General features: G+C 39.6%; 1 protein-coding gene across 3 annotated transcripts in view; it reads right to left on the reverse strand.

The window, feature by feature from the left end:
* The window catches only part of zgc:77784 (uncharacterized protein LOC402947 homolog), a 52,445-nt gene that overhangs the window by 23,049 nt on the left and 13,369 nt on the right, over positions 1-16,027 (reverse strand). For all 3 annotated transcript variants that reach the window (XM_056374932.1, XM_056374933.1, XM_056374930.1), the window contains exons 3-7: positions 8,236-8,393; positions 6,619-6,739; positions 6,378-6,516; positions 4,541-4,668; positions 223-347 (exon numbers count right to left, since the gene is read on the reverse strand). In XM_056374932.1, coding sequence (XP_056230907.1) covers positions 223-347; positions 4,541-4,668; positions 6,378-6,516; positions 6,619-6,739; positions 8,236-8,393 — 671 coding nt within the window. The remainder of the gene's footprint in view (positions 1-222; positions 348-4,540; positions 4,669-6,377; positions 6,517-6,618; positions 6,740-8,235; positions 8,394-16,027) is intronic.

The following is a 16,027-nucleotide window of genomic DNA, read 5'->3' on the forward strand; positions in this document are numbered from 1 at the left end:
TAACTCAGACAAAACCTGCTCATGTTGCGGTGAATCATTCTCGCCTTTAAAACAAAGAATGTGTGAATCTCTTGTTATTGATATTATAAATAATACAGTATCAGTAGGGTTCAAAAAATCCCCTAATCACACATAAATAACTACCTAAGGCTTGTTAAAGAGCAAATGTATTCTGTTGCTGCAATATTTTCCTTTGTCTCGTTCCCTGCTCCAGCCTTTTACCTGGCTGCCCTCTTTCTGCCAGAAGATGGCAGGTGGAGGGTTTCCTGTGGTGCCGCATTGGAAAGTGACGCTCCTCCCCTGTGTGGTAATCTGGTCTCGGGGCTTTGAGGCAATCTGAGGGGGAACTGGAAGAGGGAAAGAAATGTCACCACACAGTTAAAGAATGAAAACTCCTGCTTTTTCAATTCTGTCTTTCAGTTGTGCAATCAACACCTTTAAGAGGTGAAAGAAGTATTCATTTAAGTAAAATTACCAAAAGTATCATGATCAAAGTATCAAAAGTAAAAGACAGTAAGCGATGAATTATTCTATAATACATGCTCAGATAGATCACTGACGCACCGCTGTGAAAGCAGCACTTTACTGTTGTAGCTCGCTGAGATGGAGCTAGTTTTAACTACTTCATACACGCTTAGATAATGGTCTAGTGGTTACCAACCTAGGGACTGGGCCCCTCCAAAGGGCCACAGGATAAACTTGAGGGGTCGTGAGATGACAGCGGGAGGGGCGGTTGAGAAATATTTGATGATTTTACTTTGGGCGTGGAACAAACTATCTAAATTAAACCATGTAAGTCATTTAAAGAGTAAAAAATACCTCAAAGACATTTGAAATGTGACAAGGAGTCTCAACTAGATATTGCTTTTCTGTGGGAATTACTGGTTTAATCTTTAACAATTTATTGTATTTCATAATTTCATCATAATGTATGTTTTTTATGTAAAAATCTACCTAATTATCAAAAGTAACAGGTAACAACAGCTGTAACAAAAACAATATTTTGACTCTGAGTAAAAGTATAAAATGGCATGAAAAAAAGTACATGAAACCTGAACTTGAGTACAATACTTAAGTAAATGTGCTCAGTTACTTTCCACCACTGCTCAGCTGTGTCAACAAAGTACTCATTAGCTCTTAACAAGCAAGATTTAAGAGTTTTCTCTTTAACCTTTTGAGCTTTAGATGTGTCACTACACTCTCATCGCCCTCTCATCTTTAATGAGGGGCATCACCTCTGTGTCCTCTGAAAAAACTAATCATCACAGCACAAGGCAGCGCCTTCATGATGACATTTACTCAGTTATTTTGGGAAAGGTCTGAGCAGAGCTGCCAATTTCCAGCTCGGGTCAGATCACTGTGCTATCCGCATCATCACATCGCCTCTGTGGATTTACACTGACCACTGCCCTCTACCTCATGTCTGAATATCTGGCTCACACTTGCCATCAGATGAAGACCGTCCATAGCCTTGATTCATACTCATAAATCAGTGCATACGCACAGGCAGATGCACACAGGAGCACACACACACATATTTGGCTCGATACACAAGAAAACTGAGTCATCTGTTTCATGTCTTAATGTTCTCAACGAGAGCATGTTCCCAAACACTGAAGATGTCTCACAGCTTCATCATCATCACAGGGTTCTGATGATGATTTTTTTGTTTATTTTGAGATGCTGTAATGTCATCAAACAAATCTGTGGCGTTAGTCTCGTACACTTATTGTATTTTAGAATTAGATTGGTCTCATGTATTCTGTTATTTCAGACAGCTCTCAGTCTTCAAGGCACCTCTTCTGTTTGACTCTTGCTGGCAACTTTATTTATGATTTCATAATTTGTATTCAAATTTTGATCACGTGATATATTCTGTGTTAATAGTTACCTGGTGTGTAAAATAGCTGCATATGAACGAGTTACATGTAGACAATAATTTCTATTTACAATGGGGTCTTGGATTTCTTTCCCAACAGGAGACATTATGATTGAAATTGGTGTCTGAAGTGGGAAGAATCATCATTCTCCATGGATTTTGAATCTGATTTACTGTTTATCTGCTGTTTTTGGACATTAGCTGATCAGAATGGTCAACACCCTCCTGTAAGGGGAGCGGCTGTCTGTTAATCTAAGTCACTGTCACTGAACATACGCAGCATCAGTGAACTCCCCTTTCCTTTTCAAGTAACCAAAACAGCGAGTAAGTCCAGGAAGCTGTGGCGGTTATTGTAATCAGTGTAGTGTTTCGTAAAACTAATTCTGCACAATCTGATATCTCAGCATATTCTGCCTCTTTTCTCAGCACACTGTAATTACTGTGTGAAGCTTTCACTGTGATCATTATTTCCTCTTTTTTAGGTCATTCATTACACCCTGAGGGTAAGACAAAGGTGGAAAGCCATCTTACTCTGGCCCCCACATTCGTACTACTGTATTTTGTAATAAAAGATGACAGATTTTACTGAAATCATGATTTCTTTTTTTTTTTTTTTTTTGCCAAAATTAGTTTCCAACACATGGTAGTCCAGTCTGCTGCAACTTGCTGCAACTTCACATGTACCAAAAACATGAGCTTAACATTTCCTTTCATGCACATTTTCTCCTGTTTATTTTGGCAGGCAGTTCGGGTCAGGTGTTTCTTTTTGGTGGGTTATTCACACTTCTATATTTGTCTGGCCTGAGTTCATGCTGAATGTAAAACCTCCTGGCATTTCATTTAAGACACACTTTTGTGCAATAAATGAGGCAACAGCAGTTTTGTAGCTGTGTGAGGTTTGCTTTGTGGAGCGGAGCGGTAACGGCACCGCTTTTATGTTGCACATAAGTGTGTAACAATAACCTGCTGTTATCACTGCTTAATCTGGCCAGGACGTTGTTGAAACAAAGATTCTTAAACTTGAGGTTTTTAAACAAAGATAAATGAATAAAATAAAAAAATATCCAAAGATGGACAAAAATGTAACAATATCATAATAGTAAAAATTAACACAAGAGATGCTACAACAACAACTACTGCTATTACTACTACTAGTACTATTATTAAGGGAGCACTACACACATTTTATACATAGCTCTGAGCAGTAGTAATACGCCTTGTAAACATTGTATGATTTAATATCTTCTTCTGCAGCTCTGAAGGAGCTGGGGGCATGGAAGAAAGATGTGGCTGTGTACCATTCATAGAAGGTGTAACAAAATAAATCTATGCAATTGCATTACATGAAATGCAGGATCCAGTATTTTTGGAATTTAACTTCTACGGACTAAAAGTCAGAATCTCTCCGCCTGCATCAATTTTGATCATTATTTTCATCTTCTCTGTCTATTATTCCCACAAGGTCATCATAGAGAAATAATGATTGGGTGGAGTGCTCCTTTGATAATAACTTGTATTGTTGTTCTGTATATAATAGCACATGTGTGTAACTATCAAAATGATTAATAGTAGTAATAATAATAATAGCACGAATAATAATAGAGTGATAGCAATGTAACCTGAGGTCAAACCATGCCCTTATTTTGAAGTGACGACGTAATAAAAAGTCTTTCAGCAGCATTTTAAACTGCTGTAGCTACAAACAAGAGAGGGATTTGCATGGTGTCACAATATCCTGACACACTCCCCTCGACACAGCAGATGTGTGTTAGATAGTCCTTAATCTGGTGTACATTAAGTCACTGTCTGAGGCTTACTTAATGCCTTACTACAGCAACAGGCATGTTGTCAACATGTCAGTACCTAATGGAAAAACTTATTTACACCATTAGGCATTGATTGTTGGTTTAAAAACCATTAGGAATACCATACAGAAAAGAGCACTTATTTTTCTCTAAATTACTGAGCACAAATGTCTTTTTTTTTTTTTTTTTTACAGAAGAATTAGATGGAAAGTGAACTTACGGAACGGGCCAACTGGAATGATGATAGGGTTTGAAACATGATGGAGAGAGATGGAAAATTAATGAGATGGATGAAATGCTGAGCTACAAAACAAAACTGGTGATAACATGAAAAATGGAAAAGAGCAAAAAAAAAAAAAAAAGAGAAAAAAGAATAAGAAGAAGCAGAGTGAATGGGAAACTGCTCGGTTTGGATTTCATGAAGTCATCTGAGACAATTTAAACCACAACACACACACAGTGAGAGGAAAGAAGGGTAGAGGGAGCGAGCCGGCGAAGAGGAGAGAGATAAAGAGGCAGGAAGAGAGTGGGAGAGAGTCATGTCTTATTAATACTGGGACTGCTCTCTGGCAGTGAGTTAAAGCACACATCTCCCAAACATCTGTCAAATGGCGTAATCCATACGGGTTAGCATAAGCTCCTGGCAGCACCACTGGACAGGGACTCACAGAGACACACTGATATAAAAACACAGAGAATTGGACAGGAAATGGGGACAGGTTTTTGAATGAGGCTGTTGCCATGTGACTGTATGTTACCTTATGTATGAGAGCTTTTTTATGCATGCCTAAGTATGTGTGTGTGTGGGGTGGGGTTGGGGGTTTGTCATATACAGTATGCATGATGTGTTTCTTACCGTGGACCTGCAACATGGCTGAGGCCTCTGTCTTGCCCACACTGTTCTCAGATGTGCAGGTATACGTCCCTTCATCCTGCTCTTTCACGCGGAACAAACGGAGGCTGTTGCCGTTGCGAATTTCAAACCTGGGAATGAGAAAAAGAGAGATAATGAAAGATCTAACAGAGAAGCATAGCAAAAAAATAAATGGCCATGTTAATCTACACAAAGTGAGGAAAATCTGCCAGTGGTACAAGATAATATCATTTCTTTCCTTGTCAATCAGCCTGTTGCAAAGATTTTTTTTTCCAATCAGGTGACATTATCTTGAAACGAGTAGAACAATGTGTCCTGTCTGCCTTAGATATTGCTGCTGGTTCCAGGAAAATTCTTGAAACAGTTGAAAATCAATTAGAAACAAGTAAGATTATCTTAACCCATTGGAGGATTTCTCACTAGATTTTGGAGGAATAATATTTTATTTCTAAACTGTAGATTAGATAAATGGACTTTGCAGAGAAGAATTATTTAAATAACCAAGTTCAACCAGAGTACAAAGAGCTAAATCAGCTGTCTCCATCCATGCAAGGTACAAAATGAATCAAATCAGTTAAATTCACTTTATTTCATGGACTTATACACAATAGAAGAAAAGGATGAAAGAAATAATAGAGAAGAAACAGATAAATGACACGACAAACTTGAAAAACAACAATTGCATAAGATTTTCATCATCTCAATTAGCTGTTCTCAAGGTGAACAAATAAACTCACCATGACTGTTTTTTCTGTACCTTGAGCAGGTTTTGGCGAGACTGTTCAATACCTACATTTATCTGTTAGGTCTCTGATACATGGGCACAGTCATACTTTACAATCTCGCTACAAAAGTAAACGTCTTTATATAAGGTTTCTGCAGCACGCAACGAGATCAGTTAAAGACTTTTCAAGATCTTTTTAATACCACATAGAATCCAGAAAGGCCTGGAAGTATTTACTGAATGCATACATTTTTTACACATCACAGTTTGTCAATAATTCTCAGCTGTACATAACATTAAGTAATTAACATATTTAAGTAATTGATAGAGGTTAATTAATAGTCAAGGGTCTAGAACACTCGGCAAAATGTCCTTTTTACATTGTAGTTTTTGCACAGACATGCTCATTAATGAGCTTTAGAGGTGCTTGTAGGCAGATTTTGTTCCCCCTGTTTCCAGTCTTTATGCTAAGCTAAGCTAATCAGCTACTGGCTCTAGCTTCCAACCAAAACTAAATTCCTTTAGAAGAATAACCACTACCTTAGAACTAAACCGCTCCTTGTTACATTTAATTAATACCAAACTATATTTTTAGGCATTAATGCTGATGCCATCTAGGAACCATGATTGGACTCAAACATACAAAACCATATGGCTTATTATAATGAAAAATAAATGATAGTACTCCAGCTTGACATACAATGTGTAGCAGCAATTTCTACCCCACATACATAATATAATTATTGGCAGTAATATATAAGTGATTACTTTTTGTGTGAAAAAATGTAATTATTTAATAGGCTTAGCTAAATATACATCATATTGAGTTCAGATGGAAAACATGATGAAACGGGTCCCAGGAGGATTCTGCCAACTAATGAATCCTCTTTGGTTGCCTCCATTTATGAATTTATATTAGCAGACTGATAGAAAGACATGAATTAATGAACAATTACTCCACATGTTTTCTGGGTCACATGTGCTAATAATTCAACACACAACTCGGCTCTGGTAAAGCTGTTTCTTATTCAGTCCCTGTATGTGCATCACCAGTCTGACTCTCTGTTTGTCTGTGCTCATGTCCGTGACTCTCACCTCCCGCGGGGAAGCTCTCCTTCTTCTCGGCGCCATCGCACAGTGGGAGCAGGATCTCCATGGACCTCACACAGGAAGTCGACCGTCTCTTCCTCCATGACCACTTGGTTCACCGGCCTTCGTACCAGCACAGGACGCTCTGCAGTAGGAGAGAAATTTTCAGACATGTCCAGCCTATGCACCTTTTAAAAGATGTGATACTGCTGCACAAAGATTTACTGCATGAACATCGGGAACTCACCGTACACCACCAGCTCGGCGGGATCGCTGTCTCTCTCTCCAACCATATTTGTGCCCACACAAACATACATGCCAGCGTCGCTCTTTCTGGTGTGAGAGATCATAAGTTTGCCCCCACGCATCTGGAAAAACAGCATAGTGACAGCTTCAGTGTTCAGGGTGCCCCGAATGAAGACACCAGATGGATACAACTCAATGCTATCATCCCAACCTTTAATGGAAAAAATTTTATAAATCATTCATCGCTCACAGTCAAAACAGTGAATGAGTCACTGTGGTATGCTTTTTTAGAGTGGTGGAATGTAAGTACATTTACTCCGGTATCAAGGTACTTGTACTTAACTTGAATATTTTTATTTTATGCTAATTTATAGCCTATTATCTCCACCTCTACCAACCAAAAAAGTAATATGCTATTTATGCTTGAATGCATCAGTATGTGATGTGTAGATTTAATATTGTGACACTCACAGCGGCCAGTTTTCTTTATTGACAACTTTTTGCTACTTTATGCACATAAACACTAACATTTAGAATGCATTACTTCTACTTATAATGCAGTATTTGTATAGTGTGGTGTTGTTTTTTTTTTTACTTTAAGTAAAAGATCTCAATAATATGAAAAATGCCTGTCAAAAACAACCAGAGATCGTGTCCATCTGTTGGTTTTTACGCGAGAGGAGAGAACAAAAGTGACAAGCAGAATCAGAGACATTTTCCAGGCTAGAGAAAACCAATTGCATTGAATTATGGGCTATTGAAACACTTTGAAACGTTGCCATTGTAAATGTGTGCCTCTGCCTTTCCCCAGGACTGCAGAATGTTGGTAATAAATTGTGGGTTTATAAAAACGTTCTGGAGAAAGGCCCTTACCATTGATGCTTTACATTATAGTTCATGTAATACTTGTTAAAAACTAAAATGTTGTAAATCAGCTACTGTCCTCAAAATAATGAAAAACAAAACAATAAAAGTGGAAATAAAAGGCTAACCTCTTGCTCTCTGCTTAAAAGATAAGGATGTGAGATTCTATGTTTTTGTTACTGTCAGCAACTCCCATGAAAAGATCAAAACCAACAATGCTTTAGTCAGTCTCTAAATGCTTTCAGCAAAGCTCACTAATGTAATTTTAATAGTTTCTGTCTGGCACAGAGAAACAAGCTCAAGCTTTGGCTACAAAGATAACACTTGCTAATATAGTTTCAGGTCATTAGTAGTTTTGGTCTTTTCATGGGGTTTATTAATTATGAGAAAAATACAGAATATTGACTGACCTACTACATTAAACATTGTTATTTACAGTTAGAAAAAACACAATCACACAGGCTATATGACACTTACACTGATTAAAATGCTCAATGCACTGTACTAGGTTTTGCGCATCATTTCAAACAGATTTACCCAAAATGTTGCTTTTAGAATTAAACTGTGGTCTATCTTTGAAAACAATAAAAAACAAACTTTTGACTGGTATTGTAAATACTACAAGTTAACGAGGAAATGAGCTTGTAAAGCTGAGCCACCAGAGGGTAAAGCAAAGTTTAATATTTTTTTATTTGCTCATTATTTTTGAAAAGGACACATGAGAGTCCTTGCTCAGTGTTTTTGTTGAACTCACAGAGATGCGTTCATCCTTGGTGCTGACTCGGACGTTGTTGCGTTTCCAGGACACGGTGGGTTCGGGGTGTCCACGTGGAGGCACACACTCTAACACAGCAGGCTCACCAGCAGCCACCACCACATCGCTCGGGGCCTGCCGGAAATCATCTCTCAGGACTAAGATGAAAACACAAAGAAATCTAATTAGCTTCAGAAGCCCTGTCTGCCTGATGTATTTAAAACAAAGCCTGGAAATCAGACCCACAGGTCGGCAAGCAGCAGCACAGACAGATGACCAGCTATCATCAAAAGAAACACCAACTTGTCTTGGAAATCATTTAGGCATGTTTTCTTGAGCGAGCCCCCTTCTTGCTGAGAGTTGGCTGAAAACACGCTTATTGAGAGAACGTCGATTATTGTGTTTGTATGTGCATGACTGCTCAAAACCCTGGCAACATCCTTGTTAGACTGTGCTCTGTTTTAATGTTTTCCCAGGCCTGTGTCCTACTCTGCTGTCTCTCCTGTCAGAGCAGATGAATAATGCACATCTCTCAGTCCAACATGGAGTAAACAAATAACAGTGCATTCATAATTTAGCTCATGTGTGAGGGGGAAAAAATGGCTTCTGCATTAATGAAAGGATTGTATCTTTGATTTCAAACGCTATCTTACGAATCTGCAGCACAGCTTGGACTCAAATCACATCAGCACTGAATGAGCAAAGTCTAACCCTGTGTGAACCCTGACGTTTGCACTCCCGCCACCCTGTGGATGACGACAGGATGAGAAGTTTGACACAGCAACCTTTGATATCTTCTAATCTTTTGCTGTGATTGACAGATGAAAGCCTCAGTGTGAACTGTGAACTGGATCCTTCTCATGAGACCTCATGCACAATGGAAACTCATACTTGAATGCTGACAGGCTCACATTTTCAAACACACACACATACACACATGAACAGCTTCAGTCGTCATGTTGGACCACATCCTGTTGCCTACAGGCTCTTTTTTTTCTCAACCGAAGTTTATCATTGCAGCATAATCAATCAATGCAATCTCCTTTTTCACTTTCATGAATATTTTAGCGAACTTTCACAGATACAAAGATGAACGATCATCTGCTTTTCTGTCAATGTGGCAACAAACTAAACATTAACCCTCTTACACACTTATTAATCATTGGTTGAATGATCACTAAACCCCAACCCCAAAAAGCAATCATCCAATCATTGGTTAAAAACCAAAATTAGACATGGCAGGCCAGTCAAGAGTTTGGAGGGAAGTGTCTTTTTTTATATACTTTCCAAATTCAAAAATTCATGGAAAAAACTCAAAGGAATGGATCAAACTGTGTGTTTATCTGTTCTAGTGTAAGTTAGCATGATACAACAAGTCAGCTAGAGACAAAGCTTTCCACCAAGTTGCAGAGTTAGCATTAGCTAACGTGAGCTATAGTTGATCAATTTTGCTAGTGACAGTTCTCCTTTTAGCAGACAAAACATCTGCTTTGATTTAACAAGAGAAATAATAATAATATCAGAAATAAACCAAAGACCCATTGTTTAAAAAAAATGACTACGAATTTGAAACGTTATCGTTATGAACTGCATACTTACCGTGCTAGAACAGAAGCCTCGACAGGCATAGCAAGAGTAACTAGCAAACCTTGGTGTAATCTAGTTAGTCTCATTGGGACATTACTGTAATCCACCTTAAATCAACTTAACTAAGCACTTACTTCTAAGCCAATTACTATGAGTACATATAACTAAATCTATGCCACATTAATTATCCACCAGTTGGCTGATACAGGTCTGTGTCAACATGGCAGCCTTGGCCTTTAGTACAATATTCATACCCACAAGGCTCTTCTGAAGTGACTTCATCACAGCTATTTAAAGAGGGAAAATCCTTCCTCACATTTATTTGACGGCCATCATTGTCTTGGGTAAATGGCTATGAATAGAAAACCTTTCTTTCAGGTCTGAATTGGACATCAGTCAATCCATACATGATTCCCCCTTTTTTTTTAAACTCGCTCTGTGACATTAAGTTGATCGATCACACTTATTGCTTTCTTACACGAAACTTTATTGAAATTAAGTGAAAGGCTTCTCTTTCCCACATGGAAGAACAGGGTTTTTCTTTTCTTTTCTTTTTTTAACGCCCTGACATTTAGGTTAAGGAAAAGTGAGGAATCTTTTACAAAATGAAGACTCATTCAGAACTTCTTACCTCTGACATTATTAAATCTCTCATTATGCTGCAGTGATATTTTAATTATTATTCATAGTCAAACACTGTAATACGTCTCATAGAAGGTGATTATGTGACATCGGAGGAACAAACCTGAGGTTGGGGAAGCTTGTAGGCATAGTGTTGATATCACAGAGAAGTAAAACACCCTAAAGATCCAGGACAATTAGGAGCCTTTGCGGGAGCTATAACAAAGACATGGGTGAAACGAAAACCAGTAAAGGCACTCACCCTGCTCTCAAAGGTCTGTTCACCAAATAACACCGACCCTGTTCACTTGGCTGCCTGTTTCAAATGCTTTGCAGAGCTGAAGGGCTAATTGAAAGCACTGCATTATTTTTAGACCTCCGTCTGTAAGGCCTGGTTAGATGGGCGCACAGAGACCTTTGTTTCACTGCCATGGTGACTGAAGTGAAAAAGTTATGGGCAGAGAGCTAATCCCTGAAATGCACACACATACACCCACAGATACAAACAGACACACATGCACATGCACGCACACACCTTTAGCATTTGAAACCCAGATCCCCAGGCACAGACTCTCAGAAAGTGGGACATTTGAGGGTTGAAACACATGCCAGCGAGCAGAATATATCCCCAAACACTACGCAACACTAGCTCCAAAATTTTCTTTGAAGCTGTGTTCAAGTTAATGTGATCCTTCCTTGCTCCGACTTTAAAGCCCCCCATGCCAAACAGAGTTTCCCACGGATGTTTGTATGTGATGATGATCAACCAGTCTCGTCAGAAACCCCAACCCCCCTATGAGGGCCACTGTCCCTAGCTTTACTTCTCAAACATAACACAACTAGGTTTGCCAAGTAATCTCCTAAACCAGGCTCCGCGCTCTCGCTTCCGTCTGTCCACACTGGGCTCAGACAAGGAGCATGGTTACTTCAGGGCGGCTGAGGTTTGGCCCTGCCTTACAGTCCCCAAGGCACTTCCTGTGAGCTTAAATAATGGCAACCCAGGGCTAAATTACTTTCAGTGGTTTCATCATTATTTCTGTGGGCGCTATTCCGAGAGTGCCCATTCATTTTCATAACTTTAATATTACAGGGATATACAGATTAGGAGATTTAATCTCACCGAGAATATTCATCACTCGATTTTTAAGTGACATTTATCTCTAGTGTTAAGTAGAGAGGAGCTGCAGAAAGGCCATCTGTTAGTGTTTTTGGAAAAATGAGCAGAGGGAGGAGAAGAGATTAATCACCAGAAAATTCTATGTACTCCATCCGTACTTTGTATTGTATGTATAGGGCTGATTAATGTTGTGCACGGCGCTTTTTTTTTTTCTTAATTGATTATGACTTTGCTGAAAATCAAACAGCCACAGGGCAAATTACTTAACAGTTCACAGACCATTTACATAACCAGCAAGTTGAAAGAAACATGACGGGTGAGTGTGACTGACAGGTTAGGGAAAAAAAGCTTTTGTGCTAAACTTGAGGTGACAGTGAGTGTGGGGAGCAGACAGCGTGGGCTGGACAGATGTACGAACAGTTACCAAGCTCAGCGTTTTCACGGCTGACAGGTAGGAGGCTGGACGGAGAGGTTAAAGGACAGTGGAAGTGCTCATTTTTGAGAGCCTGAGACAACCCAGTGTCTGGCTCCTATTGTTCTTTTATTTCTGAGAGCAATAAACCCGTTAGGGAGGTGGTCTAATCCCATTGCCATGATACTGCCCTGTCACAGCTAATGGAGGCTTTGCCTACAGAGAAGAGAGATTGCTTTAATCCATCCATTGTCTGATTGTGTTGATGGAGGATAAGAAGTGACTCCAGGGCAAATGGCCTTTATGAGAAACTTTTGGCCATAAATTCCTCCACTTTCCGAAAATGTAATGATGTTTCAATTACAAACAGACATTGCATGAGGACAACAAATTCTGCATTATTAGAAAGGCTTGACAGGGCTCATATAAACCATAGCTGTGATGGTTTGCACAATAGCAGAGTGAAATTTTGGCTGACAATTTCAATGCACCCAGAAACAACTACGCTAAATCAAATTCATCAGGGATGATATATATCTGCAGATTGTCTCCAGTGAAAAGAGAACGCAGAGCAGAAGAAGCCAAGAAACAAGCTGCAACCAGAACTTTGATTCCTTCGTAATCCCTCATCAGGAGTAAGAGGAACATCTGGCTCTAAAGCCTTTTAAGCAAGTTTTATTTTTTATTTGTCCTACTTTATTCTAATCCCGCAACACCATGTGACCGTCTCCTCACCGAGACAGGCAGACGTCCACGAATTTGAAAAAGACACTTCTCTTGTTTCCCTACTTTTTTTTTTTGTTTTCTGTAAAAGCAAAACAAAACACACTGTTTATAGGAATAGAGGGATATATTCTGTTCCACTCCTACTGTCTCATTATTCTGGTTTTTCAACAGCCAGGCAAGTCAGCTGATCACTGGCAGCTTGGTGTTAAAAAAAAAAAAAAAAAAAAAAAAAAAAGGGACAGAAAAAGACAGAATAATACTTGCTGCTGGCATATCTGAGCAAAGCAAGCTCCTTACCATGAGGTAGTCCAGAAGGGAGCAACAGTGGGTATACAAAAAACATAACTTGTGGACCTTGGGCTGCTCGCAACAAGCATTTAGGCATTAAATCTCTCCAACTGCAAATGTGCACTGACTGTACTGAACCAAGAAATCTATCCAGGTTTTTGAATCCTTTTGAGAAATTATGTTGTGACACAAACCTCTATGACTCAGAGGTGAAGTGAGCATTTGTCTCAGTTATAATTTCCTCTATTATTAGAGATACAAAAGGTACATCCACCTTATTCTTAACCCCATAGTAAGTATTGTGCCTAAATTATGGGCGTGACTCTGTTTATTCCTTTCACTGAACTGCCATTGTCTACAGGTGTCTTCTCTTTGCTTACAGCTTTTTGGGAAATAATAGGAAACACAACCTGTCCCACCTTAAATGGGGTAATGTTAGCTAAAACATTAGGGGGACGAGTTACACTGTCATGAATGTACCAATAATCAAGTTAAATTGAATTTGTTGTCCTGCGCAGGTCAATAGTAGTGTTACATGTATTCAATATGGCTATCTCAACATAATTGAGCAGTGATGGTTTATTTTCTATAGTACTGAATAAGAAAAAAAAGTTTTAGACTGTTGGTCAGATACACACTGTTGGACTAATAAAGCTAAACTAAATTTGTGGCTTAAAACAAAAGGGGATGGGGCGTCGTGTGGTGTAGTGGTCTAAGCAGGCGCTCCATGTGTAGAGGCTACAGTCCTCGCTGCAGCTGGCCCCGGTTCGAGTCCCGCATCGGACGGCCTTTACTGCATGTCATTCCCCCTCTCTGCCTCCCCATTTCCTGTCTCTCTACTATCCTGTCCAATAAAGGCATAAAAAGCCCAAAAAAATTTACTTTAAAAAAAAAAAACAAAAGGGGATTGTTGTCAGCAATGGTGAGTTTTACTTCAGCTACCATAAGAACTGACTTGGCTCTATGTCTCTTTAGATACGCAAGGTTGTGCTTTAACAAAACATTTCTAACCTTATTACTCTGGATGTACCAGTAAGTCTCAGAGCATTTCAAATTGTGCGTTGATTCATCAGTGACAAGACAATCAATATGATGACATTAATCTATTAAGGTGTTGTAGTTTGTGTTCCCAAATCATTCATTTCCCAGAAAGCTATCAGTAAAAGAAAGGTGTGTAGACAATGATATTAGTGCGTTGAAAGAGGAATTTATTTTCCTGTGCTGTAGAAGATCACCTGTGGCAGAACTGGGCTGAAATGTGCGCCCAACCTTTGCAATAAAAAAATAGAGCAAAGTTCCCAATAGGATTTTTTTTTATCAAATCAGCCACAAAGGTCCATACTATGTTGAGATTTGGGAAGTGTGCAGATTGGCTCCTCTGCATATGGTACAGGCTCAGAATGAAACACTGGGTCCAGACTGGTGCAATTCAATTGCACATTTCATTACAGAGGTTCCCTGTGAAGCTTCAGCTCTGCTATCGCTCTTGTCTGGGAACAGGCCTGGAATCACCTTAACATAAAATGTAGAGCTCTATCGTGAAGCTTAGTTCGCCCTGTTACCTAGTCTTTGCTGGCTGGGCAATAAACTTAGCTTTCCAACCTACCGGAGTAATTCTCCACAGGCGGACAGGGTTATATCAGCTTACTGCAATATTCTTAAATTTTACACAGTCTAAATAAATAAAACACAGTTTATAGGTAATAGCAAAAGCTATAAAATAAAAACACAGTTACTACTGGAGTACTACTGGATGCATTAAGTAAACATTTTGCTGTACTGCACTGACTCTGACGGTGTGAATCGCTTATGTTAATCATATTTATGTAAGTCTGTGGACCACTAATGCTAATCGCCAAAGCTAATCACTATTGCTTCCAGAACATACACATATCCTGGCCTTGAATGTTAACTCAAATTCACATTACTACTTGCAACCCAGACAATTTTTTGTACTTTTACCTGTGAAAAATGTATTTATTACAATAGTCAGCAGCACTGTTCATATGAGCGCCTGGCATTCACTCAACATGTTTCAGCTCTGATATCACTCTTGACTGTGAAATGAGCTGTAATGCTGCGAGAGCAATGTGACTCACAGGCCACGTAGGTCTGAAGAGACGTGTATCTCCACAGATGCAATTCCAGCTTAGCATGGATAGAGTGAAGAGCAAGTCTGTAAGGACACTGCAGAGAAAACTCTTTGTCATGCAGCACAATACATTATGCATCCTTCACTGACAATTAATGAGTAATTAATGTGGTTAAAACCAGGTTAGTGCCGGTGTCCTACTCAGAGCTGCACTAACAGTCCAACAGATGCATTGGTATTAATTACTACTCAGTGGGGGCTTTAAGCTTTTCCTCCTCCCACCTGTTGTCCCTCAGACTCCTGCCTCACACACAGCCACCACCAACACACACACACACACACACACACACACACACACACACACACACACACACACACACACACACACACACACACACACTTCTGCAAGACCACCAGCTTAAAACTGGCCGCTCATTAACACTGCATACTCCCCCACCTCCCTGCCAGAGCTAATTGGGTCACTATTTACCCCACAGTCAGCACAACCTCACACAGAGGGGAGGGGGGGGGGGTCTAAGACCACCACCATGCTGTCTTAGCATATGCCCTCACTGGCCGGAGGCGATGAGATTAGAACAAAACAGACACTTATTAATACTTTTAGTCACTCAGTGCTTGCAGGTGAGTCATCCCTTTACTAAAATGACTGTACTGTAATCTGCAGCTCCACGCGAAGAGAAATTTCATTATCAACAATTTGAAAGAGGCAATGTGACAGTATCTTGTCCCAGCTCGGATATTTGCATTAGTTGCAGCTGCTTATGGTTCCCAATATACAGTGTATGTGAGGAGGATGTCCCTATTTTTGGACACGAGCTACAGATGAGGTCAGCCAGCCATGAGCACTTACACACACTGTCAGTAAGGAAGCCTCAGTATGGTGGAAGATAAGACCATGCTCAAATTGCTGTTATGTGTTTTTTTTAAC

This window comes from Seriola aureovittata, chromosome 4, assembly GCF_021018895.1.
Source record: "Seriola aureovittata isolate HTS-2021-v1 ecotype China chromosome 4, ASM2101889v1, whole genome shotgun sequence".
In the NCBI taxonomy this organism is placed as follows: Eukaryota; Metazoa; Chordata; class Actinopteri; order Carangiformes; family Carangidae; genus Seriola; species Seriola aureovittata.